The following is a 14585-nucleotide window of genomic DNA, read 5'->3' as shown; positions in this document are numbered from 1 at the left end:
TCAATACAACAGCTACAAGAATGTGAAAATCCAGGCTCTGTTTTAAGTAACTGAGGTGCTTGTCACTAAAGTGGTGCAGCCTCCTGAGCTGTGCATGACCACAGAAGTTGCTGCCTTGTCATGAAAGATAAGTTACTAATTTCCTGTGTATCCCATCAATAGTTTTATGCTTGTGAATGTCCAGTTGCTGCCTAATGCCATGAGGGTATAATTGTTGCCACTTGTTCTAAGGGTCAAATCGGTGCCTCTTGTCCTAAAGGTCCAGTTACTGCCTTCTGTGTTGAGGGTCCAATTACTGTCTCCTTCCCTGAGGTATCTGAGATGACCGCCCTTTCCTAGACATCTCTTCTTTTTGAGGTGTCTAAGACATGTTCCATGTTCATGATGTCTGAGACAACTGCCCTCACTGAGGTTCTAAGACAACTGCCTAGTCTTAGGTTTTTGAGATGATTGACCAATCTGAGTTATCTTCAATGACTGCATGACCTGCAGTGTCTGATAAACTACCCTGGTTTTAACTAAGACTGCCATGCAGGTTTTAGTTGCAGTGTATTCGAGGTTCCAGGGTTGACAGCCTATTCCATGGTTCCAGAGATGACAGCCTGTTCCATGGTCATAGAGATGACAGCCTGATCCATGGTTGCAGTTATGACAGCCTGTTCCATGGTCCCAGAGATGAGAGCTTGTTCCATGGTTGCAGTTATGACAGCCAGTTCCAAGTCCCAGTGATGACAGCCTGTTCTGAAGTACCAGAGATAACAGCCTGTTCTGGGGTCTCAGGGATGACAGCTTTTTCTGGGGTCCCAGAGGTGACAGCTTGTTCGGAGGTCCCAAAGATGACAGCTTGTTCCAGGGTCTCAGAGATGACAGCCTCATGCCCTGAGAATTTTATGATGTTTGCCGTGTCTAAGGTCTCTGAGAAGATTCCTTTGTCTGAGATGACTATAATGACCAGTCTCTGAGTTGACTCCTTTGTTTGAAGACTTTGAGATGACTCATTAGTATTTTGAGCACCCAATCTAACCCCAGGGGTATACCCGTCTTTTCTACTGATATCTGCTGTCCAAAGGGGTTGTTTTGCTTGTAAGTCTAACTTTCTTATGATTTATTTGGATGGACCTGTAAGGCCTGGGACGTTTTTTCGTATGGGCTCAATGGGCAGTTGCCCAAGGACCCCAGGAGTATAAAGGCCCTAGGCTGATAGCTGAAGGTCCCCTTTTACCATGGGTACCAGATTTTTTAAACTCAACACTGGGGAACCGGAGATATCCAACTTCAAAGTAGTGGTTCCCATCCGAACCTGTTAATTGCTCTTCCCAGCTGGATATCCCAGGTTTTACAGAATTACAATTTTTCTGAGGGTATACATCAAAAGCTGGGACTCTCCCCTTTCAGAGGACACTGGCGGGACACAATGCCCAGAACCAGAGATATCAGCCTTCCAGCAGCTGGTCCCTGCTCCAGCTCCACACGCCTGGTATGCAGTTTTATATATTTTTCAGTGGATTACTCTGGCTCCTGAACTCTGATTCCCCAAGTCCACAATACCTCCTGAAAAGTAGGACTCTCTAGTTTGTATCCCATTGAAAGCTAAGAGATCTACTTCCAGGAACTGGAGATATATGCAGTTAAGCAAGCTGCCCTTCCACCGGAAAATTATGAATATTAAGCCCCCTCCACATTCCACCCCTCTCCTGCATATTAAATACACCCCCCTACCACCTTGGAAGTCATGTACCAGGCGGGTCCCCTTTATTCAGCCCAATTCCCCCCTTCTACAGTTTATTGTTCTCCCTCCCGCCCCATCTCCCACCATCTGTTCAGTAAAAGAATAATTAGCAGAAATTACTGCTCCAGGTCCTACATGCTGAGAGGAAGATAGAACCCCCTTACTGCCTATGAGACATCACAGCTGCCGCTGATTGCTCCCCAACCCCCACCGCTGGAGGATGGGTAGGGGTCCCAGTGCATTGCATTGCCCAGGGGCCTACACTGCTGTTAAGATGGCCCTGTGTAATGCACCTGAAAGTTACTATGTTGATAGTCAGGAACCTGTGTTCTTTTCTGCAGCCCAGTCTTCATCTTAGAATGTAGGGTATTATTGCAGGTCTGAAGTTAATGCTTCTTCAGAACATTTGAACCTGGTTTTGTTGACAAGGATGTCATGTAGTCTGGCCAAGCTTTACTCCTATTGCCTCCTATTTACTCCAGATTGTTCTGTTCATTCTTCTGGATATAGAGAGGACCTGGTGCTACAGTGGCCCCAGGCCTAGTTTATCTGCTCATGGTAGAATTTCTTGTTTTGCTCCTGGCTTGGAGTTTTACATTATGCTGCTGCGTAAACAATCTGCTCTGGATATTGCATTACTGAACATTAATTTCAACTTCACAGTACCTTTTCATCACGTGGCTCTTTTTGGTGCTTATTATTGCATAACTCGTGTCCTTATTGCACAAGTAACTATTATATTTGTGGGACTTACTTTAGTCATATTATGTTTTGACTTTCTTATTATATATGATATGCTTAATAAAAATTTGTACCAAGTTTTTGACTGTCAAGTTTACATATAACTGTGGCAACTGAGTGGGATAATCATAGGGACTGACTGGGTTGTGGGGACTCAGTGGAGAAGATGTGGGGATTCAGTGGGCAAGACGTGGGAAGCTACATAACTGCTCAGTTGCATAGACGAGTTCCAGTCATCTGTGAAATATCCGCCATTTAGTCACTGACCACAGTGTCACTCCATGATAGTGCTGGTTCTGCAGCAATCCAAAGGATTTAATGACATGTATTGTTGGCCAATGAACATGTTGCACATGGAACATGTCTCTCAATTTTTTCTAAGATAGCCGATGGAAACAATCACCATAGTATAATATAGTGGGGGGGAAAAAACATTTAGCATACAGATGGATCCATGTTTATTTTGTCTTTTAATAGGATTAATTGAGCCAGGTCAATCAGACTTAATCCCCTGCTGTAATGACTTAATCCCCTGATGTATTGTTCTCTGTATTGTATTGCAGCTGAGAACAATAGATGAAAGGCTTATGTTAATAAACCATGGTGTGCCTAGGCGCAGCAAAGAAGACTAGATAAATGTGGACCCATCTGTATCTTAATTTCTCAGTGGTACTCTCTGGATACACAACATTCACCAGAATGTAATCATGGACTATCAATTAGTGCTAAGTGTGCCCCAGGGGCATCAATACATTTTGTCTGTCCCAGGGTTCCTCATGGGGTAAATTGATGGATCCATTGCCCTAATTTATAGATAAACAGTCATTTTTTGCCCCCTAGTTTATCCCCTACAATTGCCAGGCTGCAAATGCTGGTGATTTCTCAAAGAGAAAGACGACACTTAGGGTCCGTTTACAGACAGAGCTTGCTGTTTTTGTACTGTGCATAAATCCAAGCCAAGCAACTATGAGCAACTACAGGTTATTCAGCGACGTGCAAAACTTAGCTGCATCTCCACTTACAGATGAATGGATGTAACTTGGTGGCAAGTAGGTGTTTGCATACAGTATATGCTAAGTAACTGAAGGCGTGTCATGGGCTTGTAGGCGGAAATTGCGGGCTATGTAGAGTTGACCAGATTGAGAGATCCATATAATTCCAGGGGGATCTTTTGCAGCAGGTATAGGGCTGGTGTATCTGATAGGTAGGGCCAGACTGGGACTAAAAGGCAGCCCTGGCTATAGAGCACACATACCCACTAGCTCCCCCTTACATGATATGGTTAATTAATTTTTCCACCTTTCCCTTATTATATGTTTCTTTATTTTTGGGGCACCTGCCCCTTTATTTAATGTTTATTCAGGTGTGCCACCTTCCCCCGTTATATATTATGTTTATTTATTTTGTGCTACCTACCCCTCTTATGTAATGTTTCATTAATTTGTGCTACCTGCTGATTTATGTAATAGGTTAATTAATTTATGCCACTTGCCTCATGTTTCATTAAATTTGCAGCACTTTATCCACTGTATATAATATGTTGAATTAAATTGTGCCACCTGACTCCACTTATATATGCTAAATTAATTTGTGCCACTTTGCCCTTTTTATATAATATATTTTATTAAATTGTTTCACCTGTCTCTGTTCCCCTTCAGTTACCTTGATCCTCCACTGACCTGTTCTATTCATATATCCTCCTCTGTCTTTTGTTTTTCGGCAGCTGGCCGGGGGCAGCTGAAGGCTCCAGGATGTCCATGGAGTAACTGCTACTCAGTGGAGCAGTTCCTTCTTTGGGCTCTTCCTCTACTCGTGGGTCAATAGATGAGGCGTCATGACATTGCTGCCACAGGTGTCCCGTCCGTGCTGCTGCTGACCCGCTCCTTCTCTCAGCTTTCCTCAGCTGCCCCGTGTGCGAGATCACAGGGAGGCGCTGCCAACTCATCTCCTCAATCTGACTTGGCCGCGTTTCTGACAAAAGCACGTGGATCCGTGGCTATTCCGCTGATCCACGTGTTTTCGGACAAGTTGGGAATTCCCAACTTGTCGGTAAAAAAAAAACAGCCCCTATTAAATAGGTCTGAATCCCTTCCGACCTAAATCAGTCAGAAACTGCCGTCTTTCCGACAAGACGGCATTTTCGACTTCAATTAAATATACCCCTATGAGCTAGGATCTGCATTTATTTCCAAGCACACAATGCGGCTGACTTCCATGCAACTATGAAGCAGGCCCTGGTAGTATAAATAACTGCTGTATTATGCTATAGTCAGTATTTTTATACATATTATACATCCTAATAGGAAAGGTCAAACTAGTTGCAATATAGGTAATTTTAAAGGTATTTTAACCTAATTTCACCTTTTCTTTGTTACAACAGGAAGGAGTACCAGAGCCTATTGCCAAGCTGTATACCAATCAGCTAGTCAGCGCACTTGAGTTCATCCATAGCAGAGACCTGGTCTACCGAGACGTCAAGCCTGAAAATGTTCTACTGTTTGGTCCTCAGTGTCAAAGAATTAAACTAACAGACTTTGGCCTGACGCGTCCCAAAGGCACCTTGCTTAAACTTGTATCCGGTGTCATACCTTACACTGCACCAGAATTAAGCAATACCCAAAATGGGGAAGCAGTACCTATTGATTTCACATTAGACGCATGGGCCTTTGGCGTTCTACTCTTCTGTTTGATGACCGGATATTTCCCATGGGAGAAGACACTGCCATGTGACCCTTTCTTTGAAGATTTCATTGTCTGGCAAACAACTGGCCGGAAAGATGATTTATCCTGGCACTGGAGGATACTCACGCCAGAAGCTATGGAAATGTTTCGGGAGTTAATGGCCTTGAATCCATCTGAAAGAAGTCCTGTAAACAAGGCTTTATGGTATTTGAACTATCCATGGAGAGTGGATAACTGGAAATCGCTGGGAAAAGTATAAAATGAGTGTAAACCTATGAAAGTGTTCCAAGACATTTAAATGTCAGAAATTAAATTAGTAGTGATGCATATATATATATATATATATATATATATATTTCCAACTGATAAGTGCCCCCATTTTGGAAAGTGAAGGTACCCCACTTCTTTATCTGTGTATACTGCTCCAACCATGCAACCCTTCGGCTAGGTTAGCTTTTGTTTGGGCTGCATGTACTGTAGGGTCATATCTACCACTTAGTCTCTGATTCCCTAATCTTATGAACTCCTTACAAAAATTAATTGTAAATAAAAGGGAGAAAATCAGTTATACCTCAGTAGGGAACACCTTTTGCTGGGAATGATTACAGGGCAACGGAATTGGTGAACGGAATTTCCAGAGATAAAAATAAGGGCATGTGTACAACATTTATGTAAATGAATAAAAATATTGAGTGTGGCTAGCTAGTATAATGATTCTTATTAAATTATAACTATGAGTATTCAATATCTCTATTTCAATCTTAACTGGATAGTTTATAAAGATAGTGATAAAATATTATTATTAAAATATTATTTTCATATAAGTGAAAATCTCTGTATTATAACAGTAATTATATGGCTATTTTACGTATATAATGCTAGTATTACAGACATATAATTTGCCGGGTCTCCAACTGTTGTGCCCACTGTTGGCAAACCTTTTTTTCTTCTCACCCCCTCTACACATTTCTCACGTATTTCCACCTCTTCCCCTTTTCCGTCTTATCCCATCAGACTCGCTCTCCCCGTGCCTCTATCTCCCAACCCTCTTTCCCTTATGTGTGTCTCCCACTACCTGTCTCTTTCTCCTCATCCCACCCACTCCCTCAGGGCAGGATTAAGCCTTGGAGGGTGCCCGGGGCCCGGAGTTGGGGAGCAGCGTATATTACATTGTGCACAACTCCCAACATGTCCCATTCCAGGAGAGACAAAATGCTCTATACCTGCATTACCCTCTTAACATATGATTGGCGTCACCTGTGTTGAACTGCTTAATTGATAAGAAAGGTGTTTCAACACAGGTGATTGCAATCATAAATTAAGAAAATAACGAAGGAAGTAGGTAGAGAGCATTTTGTCCCGCCTGGAATGGGTCATGTTGTGAGTATGGATTGTGTATATTAAATTCAAAGCAATGGTGTATATTAGATTTAAACTAATAGTTTAATAATGCCTGGGTACTGTTTATAGCGCCACTTAATTGAGAGACAACAATCTTATAAAGTTTTCTTGTAGTGGAACAAAGACAATTTAAAAACCTTAAAATACACATAGAAAAATAAAATCTATAATTTATCTTGTCACATGCAATAGCAGCAGCCTCTGTACTATTTACACACTGGGACAGGACTCAGGAGGACTCTCTTTGTGTGTGTGTCTCTCTCTAGACCGAAATGTTCTCATTAGATAACAGGTTACACAGGACCCAGACACCCAGGTGGGGAGGAAAAGAAGCTGGGATCCTTGGGTCACTTACAGTACTCTCCCCCTTCTATCTCTCCTCTGGTTGGGAAGCCCTGTTGGTAGCTCATGAATCCTGCTACTCCTGTGTCTCTGCCTGCTCTGCAAAGAGGGCCTACTTCAGAACTTCGCATAGCAGCCGATCAGGTCTGAACTGCACGTGTGCCGGCGCCGCAGTGCGCTTGGGCATGCCAGACAGCCGACGGCTGTCTCAGCCCTGCGATCACCTCTGCCTGATTGACAGGCAGAGGCGGTCGCTGGGCGGGAGGGGGCTGGCCGGCGGTTTGCCGCCGTTTAGGCGATGGGTAGCTCCTGCCAGCACGCAGGAGCTGTGCTGGCAGGGAGCTACTTCTAAAATACGCTGTGCAATGCTTTTATACTTGTGTGCAGGGGGGGGGGGGGGCGTAGGGCCTGACATGCGGGTGGATTAGCCCTGTGCTGGGCGTCCCTCCGCATGTCTGTGTGACTGATCGTAGGTGTGCTAAATTTAGCACATCTACAATCAGGTCTGAATTAGACCCATTGTCCTGTTTGCTTTCTGGCTGCCTGGTTCTGCTGCTGCACAAGAGGGAGAGCTAGTGATGTCAGTGTACTTTGGCCGGGGAGTCCCCTGACAGAGGTGGGGGGGGGGCTGGGGTACAGTATCCCCTGCACCCCCTCCCCCCAATCTGGCTGTGCCCTCCCTTCCCATTTATCCCTGTCCCCAGGCCCTCTAGTGTCACATACTTTACCAGAGGGCCAGGAGATCTGCATGCATAGTTAGGGGGCCCCCAGTGTAGGACCATCTTCCTCCAGCAGGTGGGGAAAGGGGTGATATTATATTATATAGTATTCACTTGAGAGTTGTTTTGTCCTAATTTCTAGAAAGTACTTTTAAATCTATATGGACATTTCCATATTCTTACAGTAATATTAGGGTATATACAAAACAGATATACTCTTGTATACATATATGGCATTAATGTTGCCATGCAGCTGGTACCATGTACAATATGGGTAAAACTGTGCGCTGGCATATTTCTTTTCTGTTTTAATAATATTAGGGTAATTGGATAAATGAGTGTGGAATTGATACATACATATAATTGATTTATTATAAACAAATAGTGATTGTTTATTGCAGATTAGGAAACTTTCAAAATCTCTGAATTCTACAATATGCTTTTTGTTTCCACATTCTCATAATAGAATTACCTGATTTTATTTATTTGCACTTAGTACAGCTTCTCAGATTAGTGGGTATTTAATCTACTTGATTACACATGTATATGTCTCTGACGTCCTAGTGGATGCTGGGAACTCCGTAAGGACCATGGGGAATAGACGGGCTTTGCAGGAGACTGGGCACTCTAAAAGAAAGATTAGGTACTATCTGGTGTGCACTGGCTCCTCCCACCATGACCCTCCTCCAGACCTCAGTTAGATTTCTGTGCCCGGCCGAGCTGGATGCACACTAGGGGCTCTCCTGAGCTCCTAGAAAGAAAGTTTATTTTAGGTTTTTTATTTTACAGTGAGACCTGCTGGCAACAGACTCACTGCAGCGAGGGACTAAGGGGAGAAGAAGCGAACCTACCTGCTTGCAGCTATCTTGGGCTTCTTAGGCTACTGGACACCATTAGCTCCAGAGGGATCGACCGCATGGAACTGGCCTTGGTGTTCGTTCCCGGAGCCGCGCCGCCGTCCCCCTTACAGAGCCAGAAGCAAGAAGAGGTCAGGAAAATCGGCGGCAGAAGACTTCGGTCTTCACCAAGGTAGCGCACAGCACTGCAGCTGTGCGCCATTGCTCCTCATGCACACTTCACACTCCGGTCACTGAGGGTGCAGGGCGCTGGGGGGGGCGCCCTGAGGGCAATATATGACACCTTGGCTGGCAAATCTACATCATATATAGTCCTAGAGGCTATATAGATGTAAAATTACCCCTGCCAGTATTCCAGAAAAAGCGTGTGAAAGTCAGTTGAAAAGGGGGCGGGGCTTCTCCCTCAGCACACTGGCGCCATTTTCTCTTCACAGTGCAGCTGGAAGACAGCTCCCCAGGCTCTCCCCTGTAGTTTTCAGGCTCAAAGGGTTAAAAAGAGAGGGGGGGCGCAATATTGTATATACAAGCAGCTATTGGGAAAAATTCACTCAATATAGTGTTAATCCCAAAATTATATAGTGCTCTGGTGTGTGCTGGCATACTCTCTCTCTGTCTCCCCAAAGGGCTGTGTGGGGTCCTGTCCTCAGTCAGAGCATTCCCTGTGTGTGTGTGCGGTGTGTCGGTACGGCTGTGTCGACACGTTTGATGAGGAGGCTTATGTGATGGCAGAGCAGATGCCGATAAATGTGATGTCGCCCCCTGTGGGGCCGACACCAGAGTGGATGGATATGTGGAAGGTATAAACCGACAGTGTCAACTCCTTACATAAAAGGCTGGATGACGTAACAGCTATGGGACAGCCGGCTTCTCAGCCCGCGCCTGCCCAGGCGTCTCAAAGGCCATCAGGGGCTCAAAAACGCCCGCTCCCTCAGATGGCAGACACAGATGTCGACACGGAGTCTGACTCCAGTGTCGACGAGGTTGAGACATATACACAATCCACTAGGAACATCCGTTACATGATCCCGGCAATAAAAAATGTGTTACACATTTCTGACATTAACCCAAGTACCACTAAAAAAGGGTTTTATGTTTGGGGAGAAAAAGCAGGCAGTGTTTTGTTCCCCCATCAAATGAGTGCATGAAGTGTGAAAAAGCGTGGGTTCCCCCGATAAGAAACTGGTAATTTCTAAAAAGTTACTGATGGCGTACCCTTTCCCGCCAGAGGATAAGTTACGCTGGGAGATATCCCCTAGGGTGGATAAGGCGCTCACACGTTTGTCAAAAAAGGTGGCACTGCCGTCTTAGGATACGACCACTTTGAAGGTACCTGCTGATAAAAAGCAGGAGGCTATCCTGAAGTCTGTATTTACACACTCAGGTACTAGACTGAGACCTGCAGATAGTGCTGCTGCAGCGTGGTCTGTAACCCTGTCAAACAGGGATACTATTTTGCGAACATAAGACGTCGTCTTATATATGAGGGATGCACAGAGGGATATTTTGCCGGCTGGCATCCAGAATTAATGCAATGTCCATTCTGTCAGGAGGGTATTAGAGACCCGACACTGGACAGGTGATGCTGACTTTAAAAGGCACATAGAGCCTTATAAGGGTGAGGAATTGTTTGGGGATGGTCTCTGGGACCTCGTATCCACAGCAACAGCTGGGAAGAAATTTTTTTACCTCAGGTTTCCTCACAGCCTAAGAAAGCACTGTATTATCAGGTACAGTCCTTTCGGCTTCAGAAAAGCAAGCGGGTCAAAGGCGCTTCCTTTCTGCACAGAGACGAGGGAAGAGGGAAAAAGCTGCATTCTGTCAGCCAGTTCCCAGAATCAAAATTCTTCCCCCGCTTCCTCTGAGTCCACCGCATGACGCGGGGGCTCCACAGGCGTAGCCAGGTACGGTGGGGGGCCGCCTCAAAAATTTCAGCGATCAGTGGGCTCGCTCACAGGTGGATCCCTGGATCCTTCAAGTAGTATCTCAGGGGTACAAGCTGGAATTCGAGGCGTCTCCCCCCCACCGTTTCCTCAAATCTGCCTTGCCGACAACTCCCTCAGGCAGGGAGGCTGTGCTAGAGGCAATTCACAAGCTGTATTCCCAGCAGGTGATAGTCAAGGTGCCCCTACTTCAACAAGGACGGGGTTACTATTCCACACTGTTTGTGGTACCGAAACCGGACGGTTCGGTGAGACCCATTTTAAATTTGAAATCCTTGAACACATACATAAAAAAATTCAAGTTCAAGATGGAATCGCTCAGGGTGGTTATTGCAAGCCTGGAGGAGGGGGATTACATGGTATCCCTGGACATCAAGGATGCTTACCTACATGTCCCCATTTACCATCCTCACCAGGAGTACCTCAGATTTGTGGTACAGGATTGCCATTACCAATTCCAAACACTGCCGTTTGGACTGTCCACGGCACCGAGGGTCTTTACCAAGGTAATGGCAGAAATGATGATACTCCTTCGAAAAAAGGGAGTTTTAATTATCCCGTACTTGGACGATCTCCTTATAAAGGCGAGGTCCAAGGAGCAGTTGTTGGTCGGAGTAGCACTATCTCGGGAAGTGCTACAACAGCACGGATGGATTCTATACATTCCAAAGTCACAGCTGGTTCCTACCACACGCCTACTGTTCCTGGGGATGGTTCTGGACACAGAACAGAAAAAAGTGTTTCTCCCGCAGGAGAAAGCCAAGGAGCTGTCATCTCTAGTCAGAGACCTCCTGAAACCAAAACAGGTATCGTTGCATCACTGCACACGAGTCCTGGGAAAAATGGTAGCTTCTTACGAAGCAAAATTCCATTCGGCAGGTTCCATGCAAGAACCTTTCAGTGGGACCTCTTGGACAAGTGGTCGGGATCGCATCTTCAGATGCATCGGCTGATAACCCTGTCTCCAAGGACCAGGGTATCTCTACTGTGGTGGCTGCAGAGTGCTCATCTTCATGAGGGCCGCAGATTCGGCATACAGGACTGGGTCCTGGTAACCACGGATGCCAGCCTTCGAGGCTGGGGGGCAGTCACACAGGGAAGAAATTTCCAAGGACTTTGGTCAAGTCAGGAGTCGTCCCTACACATAAATATTCTGGAACTGAGGGCAATTTACAATGCCCTAAGTCTGGCAAGGCCTCTGCTTCAAAACCAGCCGGTACTGATCCAATCAGACAACATCACGGCAGTCGCCCATGTAAACCGACAGGGCGACACAAGAAGCAAGATGGCGATGGCAGAAGCCACAAGGATTCTCCGATGGGCGGAAAATCACGTCTTAGCACTGTCAGCAGTGTTCATTCCGGGAGTGGACAACTGGGAAGCAGACTTCCTCAGCAGACACGACCTACACCCGGGAGAGTGGGGACTTCATCCAGAAGTCTTTCAACTGTTGGTAAACCGTTGGGAAAGGCCACAGGTGGACATGATGGCGTCCCGCCTAAACAAAAAACTAGATATTGCGCCAGGTCAAGGGACCCACAGGCAATAGCTGTGGACGCTCTAGTGACACCGTGGGTGTACCAGTCGGTTTATGTATTCCCTCTTCTGCCTCTCATACCAAAGGTACTGAGAATAATAAGAAAACGAGGAGTAAGAACGATACTCGTGGTTCCGGATGGGCCAAGAAGAGCTTGGTACCCAGAACTTCAAGAAATGATATCAGAGGACCCATGGCCGCTACCGCTCAGACAGGATCTGCTACAGCAGGGGCCCTGTCTGTTCCAAGACTTACCGTGGCTGCGTTTGACGGCATGGCGGTTGAATTCCGGATCCTAAAGGAAAAGGGCATTCCAGAAGAAGTCATTCCTACGCTGATAAAAGCCAGGAAAGAAGTAACCGTAAACCATTATCACCGTATTTGGCGAAAATATGTTGCGTGGTGTGAGGCCAGGAAGGCCCCAACAGAGGAATTTCAGCTGGGTCGTTTTCTGCACTTCCTACAGTCAGGGGTGACTATGGGCCTAAAATTGGGTTCCATTAAGGTCCAGATTTCGGCTCTGTCGATTTTCTTCCAGAAAGAACTGGCTTCACTGCCTGGAGTTCAGACATTTGTAAAGGGAGTGCTACATATTCAGCCCCCTTTTGTGCCTCCTGTGGCACCTTGGGATCTCAACGTGGTGTTGAGTTTCTTAAAATCACATTGGTTTGAGCCACTTAAAACTGTGGATTTGAAATATCTCACGTGGAAAGTGGTCATGTTATTGGCCTTGGCTTCGGCCAGGCGTGTGTCAGAATTGGCGGCTTTGTCATGTAAAAGCCCTTATCTGATTTTCCATATGGATAGGGCAGAATTGAGGACTCGTCCCCAGTTTCTCCCTAAGGTGGTATCAGCTTTTCACTTGAACCAACCTATTGTAGTGCCTGCGGCTACTAGGGACTTGGAAGATTCCAAGTTACTGGACGTAGTCAGGGCCTTAAAAATTTATATTTCCAGGACGGCTGGAGTCAGGAAAACTGACTTGCTTTTTATCCTGTAGGCACCCAACAAAATAGGTGCTCCTGCTTCTAAGCAGACTATTGCTCGCTGAATTTGTAGCACATTTCAGCTGGAGCATTCTGCGGCTGGATTGCCGCATCCTAAATCAGTAAAAGCCCATTCCACGAGGAAAGTGGGCTCATCTTGGGCGGCTGCCCGAGGGGTCTCGGCTTTACAATTTTGCCGAGCTGCAACTTGGTCAGGGGCAAACACGTTTGCTAAATTCTACAAAATTGATACCCTGGCTGAGGAGGACCTTGAGTTCTCTCATTCGGTGCTGCAGAGTCATCCGCACTCTCCCGCCCGTTTGGGAGCTTTGGTATAATCCCCATGGTCCTTACGGAGTTCCCAGCATCCACTAGGACGTCAGAGAAAATAAGATTTTACTCACCGGTAAATCTATTTCTCGTAGTCCGTAGTGGATGCTGGGCGCCCATCCCAAGTGCGGATTGTCTGCAATACTTGTATGTAGTTATTGCCTAACTAAAGGGTTATTGTTGAGCCATCTGTTGAGAGGCTCAGTTATATTTCATACTGTTAACTGGGTGTAGTATCACGAGTTATACGGTGTGATTGGTGTGGCTGGTATGAGTCTTACCCGGGATTCAAAATCCTTCCTTATTGTGTCAGCTCTTCCGGGCACAGTATCCTAACTGAGGTCTGGAGGAGGGTCATGGTGGGAGGAGCCAGTGCACACCAGATAGTACCTAATCTTTCTTTTAGAGTGCCCAGTCTCCTGCGGAGCCCGTCTATTCCCCATGGTCCTTACGGAGTTCCCAGCATCCACTACGGACTACGAGAAATAGATTTACCGGTGAGTAAAATCTTATTTTATATACTGCTAGAAATATATATTTTTTATAGCAACTGCATTGCTATTAGACTTTGGCATATGCGCAGTGCGAAGCATATGCATGCGCAATTTACTGATAATCACTTAATTGCAGAAATATCGGCATAGAGTCTGTCATCTCTACTTTTATAGGCATCCCAATGAAGGTTTAGGCAATAGAATGTGCTTTAGAAGTGAAAAATGCCTGTCATTTATTAGTCTGTTGTTCGGTTGATTTTGTGTTGCATTTTCAGTTAATTTTACAAATCGACTGCTAGTAAATCTGCATTTTGTATTAAGTTCTATAAAACGTAAAAATATTTTCCACTGATCTGTTTTGGCTTCAAGACGATTTTCTGGCCAATATTTGCTATTAGTAAATCTCTGATATCGCAAAGTTGTCCAAAAATCTGTAGAAACACACAAAATCAGTCAAAATCGACTTTTTGTAAATATACTGCTTAGCTTTGGATTTGTTGTTCCTAATTTTATATACCCTGTTATGCTGATCATTTTATATTAACAACAATTTACTGAGTAGGAGTCTTTGATTCTAAATTATTTATTAATGGTATGTATTTAATATTAATAAAAACTGAATATACACTCATTCCGTAGTTTGTATTCATTCCTCCAGTTGAATTGATAAAACCAGCACTACCGCACACCCCTCTTTCTGTTTTAGTACTTTTTCCAATAAGGAGTAACAAAATTTTCCCTGAATAGTGGTGGAAATTTACTAAGCTCCCGAATCCATTCTAGTTTGCTTTTTATTTTCTACTGTAAGTGGCATCGTGGAAATTTAC

The 14585-nt window shown here is 45.2% G+C and overlaps 1 protein-coding gene across 2 annotated transcripts in view; it reads left to right on the top strand.

The window, feature by feature from the left end:
- LOC134966137 (serine/threonine-protein kinase SBK2-like) overlaps positions 1–8233 on the top strand; it is a 90327-nt gene extending 82094 nt beyond the window's left edge. For both annotated transcript variants that reach the window (XM_063942647.1, XM_063942648.1), the window contains exon 4: positions 4851–8233. In XM_063942647.1, the coding sequence (XP_063798717.1) occupies positions 4851–5411 (561 nt within the window). In that variant the 3' untranslated portion in view covers positions 5412–8233. The remainder of the gene's footprint in view (positions 1–4850) is intronic.
- Positions 8234–14585: the final 6352 nt, after the last annotated feature.

The sequence above is a fragment of the Pseudophryne corroboree genome, chromosome 10 (assembly GCF_028390025.1).
Source record: "Pseudophryne corroboree isolate aPseCor3 chromosome 10, aPseCor3.hap2, whole genome shotgun sequence".
In the NCBI taxonomy this organism is placed as follows: Eukaryota; Metazoa; Chordata; class Amphibia; order Anura; family Myobatrachidae; genus Pseudophryne; species Pseudophryne corroboree.
This window is presented reverse-complemented; position numbering and strand designations above follow the sequence as displayed.